The sequence below is a fragment of the Heteronotia binoei genome, chromosome 5, assembly GCF_032191835.1.
Source record: "Heteronotia binoei isolate CCM8104 ecotype False Entrance Well chromosome 5, APGP_CSIRO_Hbin_v1, whole genome shotgun sequence".
NCBI classification, from domain to species: Eukaryota; Metazoa; Chordata; class Lepidosauria; order Squamata; family Gekkonidae; genus Heteronotia; species Heteronotia binoei.
This window is the reverse complement of record NC_083227.1, coordinates 50,939,059-50,950,001: the sequence shown is the minus strand read 5'-3', so window position 1 is coordinate 50,950,001 and position 10,943 is coordinate 50,939,059. Positions and strand designations below refer to the sequence as shown.

Genomic DNA, 10,943 nt, shown 5'->3' with positions numbered 1-10,943 from the left:
CTGGTATTCAAAGATTAACTGCCTCTGAATATGGAGGGTCCCTTTAATCACCACAGCATAGTACATAAGAGTACCTATTTGTGCTTAGTTATCGTTAGATTTATATAGGGGGGCTGCCATACAAACATTCTTAGTCCATTGTCATACAGTGTATCCAAAGTATCTCTTGCAGACCAATCGTATGCAGTAAGAGTATATACAATTCAGCTTTAGGCTGTAATCCACTGAACAACTATTTGAATTCAATGGGCTTCCTTTTAGTCAACATGCATAGCAGTGGGCCGATAGTTTCTTGCCTGCTCTTTGATAACCAAAATTGGATAAGACTTCTACCTTGACCCCCTGGTAATTTCTGCAAATCCATGATTCTGTTAAGACTACCAATGGTCAATCTTCAGTTCTAGAACTTCCTGTAAAAGTATATTTTTATCAACTTTTTCTTCACAGTTCAATCCAGTCTTCTTAGTAATTCATTTTTTGGTACATTTTTTTATATCTTCCAAGAGATCCGACATCAGAGTGATACTAAGTGTCTGAACCATAAAATCCTCAAAGTCAATTGGTTCATTTTTGCTCTCGTCGAAACTGGCAAGGATTTCCTGATATTTTGGCTTCTCTTCTTGTCCCTGTAAAGGAAGTGGAATTATTTGGTGGTAAGGGGAACCATTTGGCAATGAAACATACTTTATAGGTAAGTTACAGGATCAGAGGTCTGTTTAATGAATGGGGAAAAGGGCAATAGCCTCCTGCTGTTTCCAACTGTGTGTAACTTCTTAAGAGCACCCCTATCTCTGGTTCTACACAGTGAATGATAGGATTAGAACCATTGCATGAGTTTATGCGCTATGTATGCACGCTGAATTCTCTGTTTCAAACAAAAGGTGATTAAGGTGGATATAGTTATTTTGAGACAAATGTTCTTAAAATATTCTTTTTTTAAAAAAAATCCCTACTTTTGAATATATCCAGTGACAGATACAGGACTTTTTTTGTAGCGGGAACTCCTTTGCATATTAGGCCGCACCCCTGATATAGCCAATCCTCCTGGAGGTTACAGTTGGCTCTGTACTAGGAGCCCTGTAAGCTCTTGGAGAATTAGCTACATCAGAGGTGTGTGGCCTCATATGCAAAGGAGTTCCTGCTACAAAACCCCCCCTGGACAGATATATTCAAATCTCCACCCCCCACACACACACCAATTAACAGATCTGACATGTCACCCTTGTGTAGAAGCTCCTCTCTACTGAATTTTTAGGGAATATTAATATTTCTTATCTCAAAATGGTAGGCCTACGAGAGGTGAGGTGTATAGGATCTATGTCTATGTATACGGAGGTAGACCACTGAAAATCCTTTGGTTAATAATGGATTTTATTATAGCATAGGGTTTCAAATAGTTACATCTCAATCAAACAATTTCAAGCATACAAGAGGAATACAAAAGAGGTTAGCTGAATAAGCAGGATGGGGGAAGGTGATACAATACCTATATCTTGCAGGGTAGACTCAGTCAGAGGAAATGCAAGGCCTCTGGAGGGAGATTTCTCTTGAGAGGAAGGGGGGGGGTAAGGGTAGGAAGGGGGTGGAGGAAGGAGAGGATGAAGGGATTCCCTTTTTCCTTCTTTTTTCCTTCTGCTCTCAGGACCCTCTGAACCTGCTCCTCCCGCTAAACCTGACAGGTTGGGTTGTCTGTTTTCTAGGGTAAATTACGTCACATCACTCAATTAACCTACCCAATGAGGGGGCATAGTGTCACACCAATGGAAAATCGGCGTGTCATATGTGTAATATCCAATCAGAGACCTACATATCATAGATCCATACCCCAACATAGGAATTTTAATTACACTGGCCAAATGACTTTATGGCCTTGTTTTTCCCAAAACTGGTTCCTTTGAAGCTCCCCAAAAGTGATAGATTTCTCTCTTAGTGTCAAACATGGATGGGCATCCATCAAGTGGTCAGGGAACTGGTTGACTTTGATGGCCTTAGCAATTAATTAAAGAAAAATAGAAACTTTGTTAAAAGTCAAAATTGTGAGATCAGTTTACAGGTTATACCACACATTCACAACAAGAGGAGTACTTAGCCTCTAACCTTTGTGTTCCTGCCGTCTTGCCCTGAAGAAAACCAGACAAGCCATTTATTTGTGTTGGAGGTTTCCTGGTTCATTATGCTTTGATAACAGGACTTTTAAAGGTTGCCAAAAGAGTGAAGGAATTTTTATGGCACCGCCCATACCACCTCTCTGTGCCCGAAGCTTTTTCATTCCCAGGAGCAGAAAGACGGACGCTTCTCAACCTTTCAGCTAGCATCATGTTTGTCTGGCTTGTGGACCATAACCACATTACAGACCTGCTTTGGGTCAAGAAGGAACTCTCCCTTATGTGCAAGAAAGACCATTCCAATTCAAACGGGCATTGCTGTATCCAATTAATATTCTAGGGTTACATTGCAATATCACATTGCAGGGGTGCATGGCTTGGGAATAAGTACAGGGGTGTCTTCCTGGATATCAGGGGGATCCTGTTGTAGGCTAGTTGTGTGAAACTCAGATATTTATCTGAGGGTTGCTCACAGGCCTGGAGAAAAATGCCCTGTCCTTTTAATAGAGGCTTACAGTGCAGTCCTCATGAGCCCCATGGCACGGAATGATAAGCTGCAGTATTTTATTTATTTATTTTATTTATTTATGATTTTATCCCGCCCTTCCCACAAAGATGACTCAGGGCGGCTCACAACAGTATTGCAGTCCAAGCTCTACTCACAACCTGAATTTGATCCCGGCGGAAGCTGGGTTCAGGTAGCCAGCTCAAGGTTGACTCAGCCTTCCGAGGTTGGTAAAATGAGTATTTTCCGAGGTTGGTAAAATGAGTATTTAGCCTGCTGGGGGTAAAGTGTAGATGACTGGGGAAGGCAATGGCAAACCACCCTGTAAAAAAGTCTGCCGTGAAAATGTTGTGATGAGACATCGCCCCAGAGTCGGAAACGACTGGTGCTTGCACAGGGGACTACCTTTACCTTTACAGTGCAGTCCTTAGCAGAATCACACTCTTGACTCTCCTAAGTCTACTGAAGTTCTTAGAAGGGTACAGCTGTACGCAGGACTGCACTTTTCATGTGTGGTAATGTGCAGATGAAACTTTTCATGGCATGAAGGTGAATAACATCCCAGGCAAGGCTGCACTGACAACATCACCAAGCCACATGGGAGTGCCCAATTTGTCACACCCAGAAGGCTGGCACCCTAGGCAATCACCTAGTCTGCCTAGTGACAAAGCCCTGCAACCATTGTAATAAGAAGCCTAAAGACAAATTATATGGTTTGGACCTAATGCAGCTGTTCCCTTTTGAACCTATCTGTCTCCTACCATCGTCTTTGGAGACCCTATTTTGAGTGCCCCTCCAACTTTATGGGATTAGGCATTTGACAACATTGAAGAGGGCCTTTTCAGTCATGGCACCAAAGCTCTGGAACTCTCTACTGAGGGAGATTCATCTATTCCATTCTGTTGCCATCTTCCACCAGAAAGCGAAGACTTTTTTTGTTTTGTTTTGTGTTCCCTCAATGATCCCTCCTTCCTGCCCAATGTTTTAATCATTGTTTTAATGTATTTCTATGTATTTTCACTCTGGTTTTAATTGTTTTAATAATTTGTTGTAGTGGTGGTGGTTGGTTGGTTTTAACGATTTTAAAATGTGAACTTATTATTTATGTTTTAATTTGTTGGCTACCTCGGTGGCCCTTGGAAGGAAAGAAAGGTAGGGCATAAATTTTGTAAACAAGCAAACAAACACATTCATTTCGATCCTCTTACCTGTATAAAGTGTGTAAACTGAGTTTGTAGTAACTTTTTAGCTTCAGATTTGATGAGTTTCCCCTCAGCGTCTGCAGCATTATTGTACACTAAGACTAATGTAGTAACAGCTTTCTCTAGATCAGAACCTTTCCCCAGAGCTGAGAGGAAATAATACTTAGTTAATATAGAAAAGAACTTTCTAGAAAGCCCATAGATTAGCTTCAGAAAAACTAATTCAAACTAGTTCTATTAGAAACAGACTTGAGAGAAAATTATGTATGTGATGCTGGATCTCATGAGAGAGCAACTGCTTGACTTGAGATAAGGTGAGGTGCAGGAGGCCGTGGCACTCTGAACCTTAATGATACTGTCTGGGTGATTACAGACTGCTGGCTCAGGGAGGCATGAAGCTGCCTCAAAGAGAGCCAGCAGGGAAAGGGGCAAACCAGAAGCCTCTAGACAGCACGCAGCCCATCCCTGGAAAAAGGATGGGCTGTGTGCGCTCTGGAGGAGCTTCCAGAGCACTTGTGCACCTCTTCGCTGCTCCCCAGGAGCTTCCTGGCCATCCAGCTGGGAAGTGCCTCAAAGCCGCCTTGGAATTTAGGCGCCACTTTGTAAGTGGTGTCTTTCCGAGGCAGCTTCGACCTGGCCCTGGGCGGGCTGTGGTCGATACAGGGACAGGAGGCAGATGTGCATGTGTGGACGCACTTTTTTGGTCTGCCTGCCTCCTGTCCCCAGGGTGGCTTAAATCACCTTTCTGTTATCACCCTCTGTGTTGCAGTTAGGGTTGCCAAATCCAGGTTGAGAAATTCCTGGATGTTTGGAGGTGGAGCCTGGAAAGGGTGGGGTCCTCAGTGGGGCATAGTGCCACAGAGCCCACCCTCCAAAGCAGCCATTTTCTGCAGGAGATTAGTTGTAGTTCTGGGGGATCTCCAGTTGCCATCTCCAGAAGTTAGCAACACTAATTGCGGTTGCTGTTATGAAGCTGCAGCTAGGTTTGCCACATTTAATTGCCAAAACACAGATCCTATGAACAGAGTCAGAGAGTAAAGTTAAAGCCAAAGGCAAGCTAATATAGGGTTGCCAAGCTCCAGGCAGGACCTGGAGATCTCCTGGAATTACAAATGATCTTCAGACTACAGGGATCAGTTTCCCTGGAGAAAATGGCTACTTTGTTGGGTATACTCTAGTCTACAGCATTATATCTTGTTGAGGTCCTTCTCCTTTTCAAGACCCATGCTCCCTCAAATCTCCAACTTGGAGTTGGCCAGCTAGGTGGCAGGAAGGTCATTTAGCCTTAGGGTTGCCAATCTCCAGTTGAGGGCACGGCATCCCCCAGTTTGGAGGCCCTCCCCACATTTCAGGGACATCAGAAAGCTGGGAGAGAAATGTCTGCTGGGCACTCCATTATACTCTATGGAGGCCAATTCCCATAGGCTATAATGGAGAATTGATCTCTGGGCATCTGGGGCTCTGGGAGGCTGGTTTTTATGTAGGGGCATCAAATTTGCAGCACAGCATTTGGTGCCTCTCCTCAAAATACCCCCCAAGTTTCAAAAAGATTGGACCAGGGGGTCCAATTCTATGACCCCCAAAAGAAGGTCCCCCCCACCCTTCATTTTTCCAAATGGAGGGAAGGCATTTAAAAGATGCACAGTTCCTTTCAATGTGATTGCTAGAACTCCCTTCAGAGTTCAATCATGCTTGTCACACCCTTGCTCCTGACTCCACTCCCAATGTCTTCTGGCTCCACCCCCAAAGTCCCCAGATATTTCTTCAGTTGGACCTGGCAACCCTATTTGGCCTGGACTTCAAGCTCAATGGAGGTCTCAAATAAGGGGTTTGCAGGTCTCCCACAATTATAACTGATCCCGAGACTATAGGCATCAGGTCCCCTGGAGGAAATATTAGCTCCAAGGGGCTAACATTGTGGCATCTCCTCCCCAGACTCCACCTTCTCAAATTCTGCCCAAAATCTTCAGGATTCACGTCTGATACTGTCCCAGTTCCTAGGAGTAAACAACTGAAGTAAGTTTCTTACCCTTGATAGCAGCCAGCTGCTTGGATATGGGAATGCTGGGAATGAAATAGAGACACATGATTACTATGGGGTAGTTATGACAAGAATTGGATTTCTGTTTGTTTCCTTTCAGGGGTATAATATTAAGTAATAGCAAGAGGCTTTCATTATTTAAACTTTCTCCTTTATAAAAGTTGCTTTCAAACAGATAAAAGGATAATCAGATTGTCCTGCATGTGAGAATGGAATATCTACATGAGATTCACATCTGTCTATGTATGTATATAGGGCAGTGATGTTCTGCATTCTTGGGGGTGCTTGGGGGACAACAGTGGGAGGGCTTCTGGAGTCTGGCCCTGCTGGTGTACCTCCTGATGGTACCTGGGTTTTGGCCATTGTGTGTTACAGAGTATTGAACTAGATGGGACATTGGCCTGGTCCAGCATGGCTTCTGTTATGTATCTAGAACTGGTATGCTTTGATCCCAGGGAACATCTAAGAAGCATACATTTGGAACAATTCTGGTTTTAAATTCGGTTCCTGAAGCTGTTTGTAAATGTGGTTCAGGAACTCGGGGACTGCCTCCATGTACAGCTTTCTACTGCTCTACTCCCTGTTCAGAAATGAGGTGACAGGACCAGGGGCTCAAAAAAGGGTGCAAGATGGTGCAAGAAGGTAAGGTATGTGACTAGGTAAAGAGAGGGGGCTGGCAACAGGCCTGGAGAAAAAGGTCTATCCCAATTAACAAAAGCTAAATAGAATTTTTAAAAACTAGATGATGTTATGTGCCTCCATGACATGAAAAGCTTCAGCTGTCTTACTTCCACACATTAAGCCTCAATGAAATGATGGTGATTCTCCAAGAGCCATGGAATAAGTCTGGGACCACATCCTATGAAAGCTGCAGTTGTGGTGGTATTAGGATTGATCTAGTGCATGGATGTCTGACCACTGCCAGCCTCACATGAGGTTTCAAAATGGGATATGAACATATGAAGCTGCCTTATATTGAATCAGACCCTTGGTCCATCAAAGTCAGTATTGTCTACTCAGACTGGCAGCGGCTCTCCAGGGTCTAAAGCTGAAGTTTTCCACACCTATTTACCTGAACCCTTTTTAGTTGGAGATGCCGGGGATTGAACCTGGGACCTTCTGCTTGCCAAGCAGATGCTCTGCCACTGAACCACTGTCCCTCCCCTAAATATGATACATTACTAGTTTTTTAAAAAATAAATCTATTGAAAAAATCTTTTGGGAGGATTTTCATATTCTTCCTCTAGCTTTAAAACTTCTATGTAAAGAATAATTACTTCGGCTAATGCCTGAGGAACCATGGAACCACCTGACGTATACAGACCTGCCTGATACCAATCAACCCAAAATGAATAATGAACTTCGAAACAAATGGCTGCTGATTAAAGAGGAGAAGAGAACAGGACTATCACTTACCGTTTGGGCATTTTCCTTGGCTTTGAAGTTGCGTCTTTGGCAGAAGAAGCCTCTGGTTGTTTTAAAGAGTATGACCTAGTGTTCCCAGAACTAGAGGTGCAGCCGCACATCCTTCACCCTGGCCTGAGCACTGTTTATGATCTCTAAGCAACTCCAGGGACTGCAAACAGCTAAACTCGAGTCTTTGTGCTGTGAAGGGTGAAGCTGGCCCAGCCTGCTTTCTGACTGGGCCACTTAGTTGTGGAAAGGTTACCAGGTTGTACTGTTGACAGCGAAATAAATCAGTCTGAAGCGAAGTACGAGAAAGCAGCTGAGGGATTAGTCACTGTTTGCAACTCACATGATGTGAAAGGTGACTGTGAGTCTGTCTTGCTCCTAAAACAAACAGAAGTTTTTGTAGAACAAAGCAAGAGTCAAGTAGTACCTTTAAGACCCAACGAAGTTTTATTCAGAATGTAAGCTTTTGTGTGCTCTAAGCACACTCCATCAGACAATAGTAAGGAATGGCAAGCAGTCCTAAATATAGAGAAAGTGGACTGTGAGTTAGTATGCAGAGTCATGGAAATGTTTTTTTAGCAGATTAAAAGAATCATAAATTGGGGTCTGGTGTTTGTTAGTGTTAACTGGGCTGAAACAACAACGATGGGTACTATAAAGCAGATTGATGTCCATGTACTAAACCCATTAATTATCCTGAAGTGAAGTGCAGTAAAAGAGACACTGTTGTAATGTTTTTGTTGCAGCATAAGCTGGTGTGAACTATAGCCCAACCCATCCACTGAATGAAAAATGACCTATATAGTAATAGGGGGGGGGGGGATTATAAATAGAAGAGCCGACAGGCCAGATAATGTCAAAGGTACAGAGTAGACTATGATGCAATTTCTACGTGAAATCTATAGACAATAAGAATGTGTGTTGTGGAGGTCTTGTTAGGCCAGGGGTGGGGAACCATTTTTCTGCCAAGGGCGGTATGGACATTTGTGGGCCATAAAAAATTATCAACTTAAAAAATAGTGCTCCGCCGAGGGAGAATGATTCAGACCAGCAAAATTAATGCAAATAATTGTTTTTCTATTTGAAGTTATGTGGGGAGAGCATAATCTGGCACACACACACACACATAGCCCGCCGCCCTAGGCAAATGCATAGGTTCAGGACTTTTTTGTAGAAAAAGCCCAGCAGGAACTCAGTAGCATATTAGTAAGTAAGTAAGTAAGTAAAGTAAAATTTTATTTGTATCCCGCCCTCCCCGCCTAGGCAAGCTCAGGGCGGCTAACAACATTTCATAAACATACAATAATAAATGTAAAAACGTTAACTTTAACCATATAAACTTTAAATTTAACATCCTTTAAAAACCAGTCAATATAATTAAAATTATATAATTTAATTTAATCTGACAGTACTAATGGCATTTTGACGCTAATTTCTGTCAGTTTGCATAATTTTCATGATGACATAGGTCCTTAGACAGGACCATGTTGGTGGACCCTTGATTAACAGCATTATTCAGCAGTCCGTGTATGCTAATTTGAAGAGGGTGGTCTTGCAGGCCCTGCAGAACTGATCAAGGTTCCGCAGGGCCCGCACCTCCTCAGGAAGCTGATTCCATAGGGCAGGGGCCGCGATTGAAAAGGCCCGTGCTCGGGTGTTCTGAAGCTTGATCTCTTTCGGCCCAGGGATAGTCATCTTATTTTTCCCGGCTGACCTCAGTGCCCTCTGGGGTTCATATGGGGAGAGACGGTCCCTCAGGTAGGCCGGTCCTCAGCCATATAAGGCTTTAAAGGTAATGACCAACACTTTGTACTGGATCCGGTATGTAATTGGCAGCCAGTGCAGTCCACGTAGCCCTGGCCGTATGTGCTCCCATCTCGGGAGTCCCAACAACAGCCTGGCCGCCGCGTTCTGCACTAGCTGCGGCCTCCGGGTCCGGCACAAAGGTAGCCCCAAGTAGAGGGCATTACAGTAGTCTAATCTTGAGGTGACCGTTGCATGGATCACTGTTGCGAGGTCCTGACATATGAACATATGAAGATGCCTTCTACTGAATCAGACCCTCGGTCCATCAAAGTCAGTATTGTCTTCTCAGACTGGCAGCGGCTCTCCAGGGTCTCAAGCTGAGGTTTTTCACACCTATTTGCCTGGACCCTTTTGTGGAGATACCAGGGATTGAACCTGGGACCTTCTGCTTCCCAAGCAGATGCTCTACCACTGAGCCACCGTCCCTCCCCAGGAAGGGGGCCAACTGCCTTGCCCGCCTCAGATGGAAGAATGCTGACTTGGCAGTGGCTGCTATCTGGGCCTCCATTGATAATGAAGGCTCCAGTAAGACACTCAGGCTCTTTACCTGGCGCGCTGCTTTCAATGGCGCGCCGTCGAAGGCCGGGAGAGCTATATCCCCTCCCAGGACGCCGCGACCCACACAAAGGACCTCTGTCTTCGCTGGGTTCAGCTTCAGCCCACTCAGCCTAAGCCACGTCGCAACAGCCTGTAAGGCCCGGTCCAGATTCCCTGGGGCGGAGTCGGGCTGGCCATCCATTAGTAGATAGAGCTGGATGATATTAGACCACATCCCCTAATATTAGCATATTATGTCACACTCATTAGCATATTAGGCCACACCATCTGGGATAATCAAGTGCAAACTGAACTGTGACAGTAACTTTTCCAGGCCCTGTAGCAATTCTGGCTGACCAGCCAGGCCCCAGGGAGGCTGCCGCACAGTACATCTGGGCCCTGTGATCTCTGCCTGGCCCTGAGGAGGCTGCTGCACAGTGCGGCTGGGTCCCACGATCCTCGCTGGCCAGCCTCATGGCTTGGTTCGGCCCTCATAGCTTGGTTCGGCCCAGCAATCCCCAAGGGCTACACCAAGTGACCTCGAGGGTCATATATAGCCCTCGGGACGGAGGTTTCCCACCCCTGTGTTAGGCTAAAGCAGAAAGGAAGAGAAACTTTTTTTTAAAATGTCAACTTGCTACTGACTCATGGTGACCCCATAGGGTTTTCAAGGCAAGAGACATTCAGAGGTGAGTTGCTATTGGTTGCCTCTGCATAGTGACCTTGGCACTCTTTTGGTGGTCTCCCATCCATATACTAACCTGGGCTGACCCTGCATAGCTTCTGAAATCTGACTATCGTGGGCTATCCTCATCAGTGCAGAAACCATGTTTACTGCCCTGATCTCCTTGGAGGATGGGTAGGATAACAATGGATTGGAAGGTAGAAGCAAATGTAAGAATAAAAGAAGAGGTGCCACTGCTGGATCACACTAGTGCTTAATCTGTCCAGCATCCTGTTTCACACAATGGTCCACCAGTTGCCCTGAAGGGCCAACAGACAGGGCATGGAGTCCAAGTCCTTGCCGTGATACTCTCTCCTGGCATTGGGTTCCAGACCCCAAAATAAAAGCAGCACTACATATCTATCCCCCAAATAGCAGATTGAGGGGAGGTGGTTGATTTAAATCAGGAACAGGGCATGGAGGAAATACCCCTCAGGTAAGGCTGCTACCCTCCGTGTGGTGGCTATTACAACTGATCTCCGGACAACAGAGATAGTTCACCTAGAGAAAATGGCTGCTTTGGAAGGTGGCCTGTAAGACATTATACCCTGCTGAAGTCCTTCCCCTCCCCAAACCCCATTCTCTTAAGGCTCCACCCACAAAATCTCCA

The 10,943-nt window shown here is 45.0% G+C and overlaps 1 protein-coding gene across 1 annotated transcript; it reads right to left on the bottom strand.

The window, feature by feature from the left end:
• Positions 1-261: 261 nt before the first annotated feature.
• On the bottom strand, positions 262-7,524 carry SNTN (sentan, cilia apical structure protein). The gene is made up of 4 exons (XM_060238271.1): positions 7,270-7,524; positions 5,842-5,876; positions 3,819-3,958; positions 262-626 (listed from the first exon to the last, which is right to left on the bottom strand). The coding sequence occupies exons 1-4, from the start codon at positions 7,377-7,379 to the stop codon at positions 471-473; spliced, it is 441 nt and encodes a 146-aa protein (XP_060094254.1). The 5' UTR covers positions 7,380-7,524; the 3' UTR covers positions 262-470.
• Positions 7,525-10,943: the final 3,419 nt, after the last annotated feature.

Excerpts from the sequence above, each read along its gene's own strand:
- SNTN (XM_060238271.1), bottom strand. The coding sequence starts at position 7,379 with ATGTGCGGCTGCACCTCTAGTTCTGGGAACACTAGGTCATACTCTTTA. Across the intron at positions 3,959-5,841 it reads GCAGCTGGCTGCTATCAAGG|CTCTGGGGAAAGGTTCTGAT; the intron begins GTAAGAAACTTA and ends ATTTCCTCTCAG. Across the intron at positions 627-3,818 it reads AGTTTACACACTTTATACAG|GGACAAGAAGAGAAGCCAAA; the intron begins GTAAGAGGATCG and ends CTTCCTTTACAG.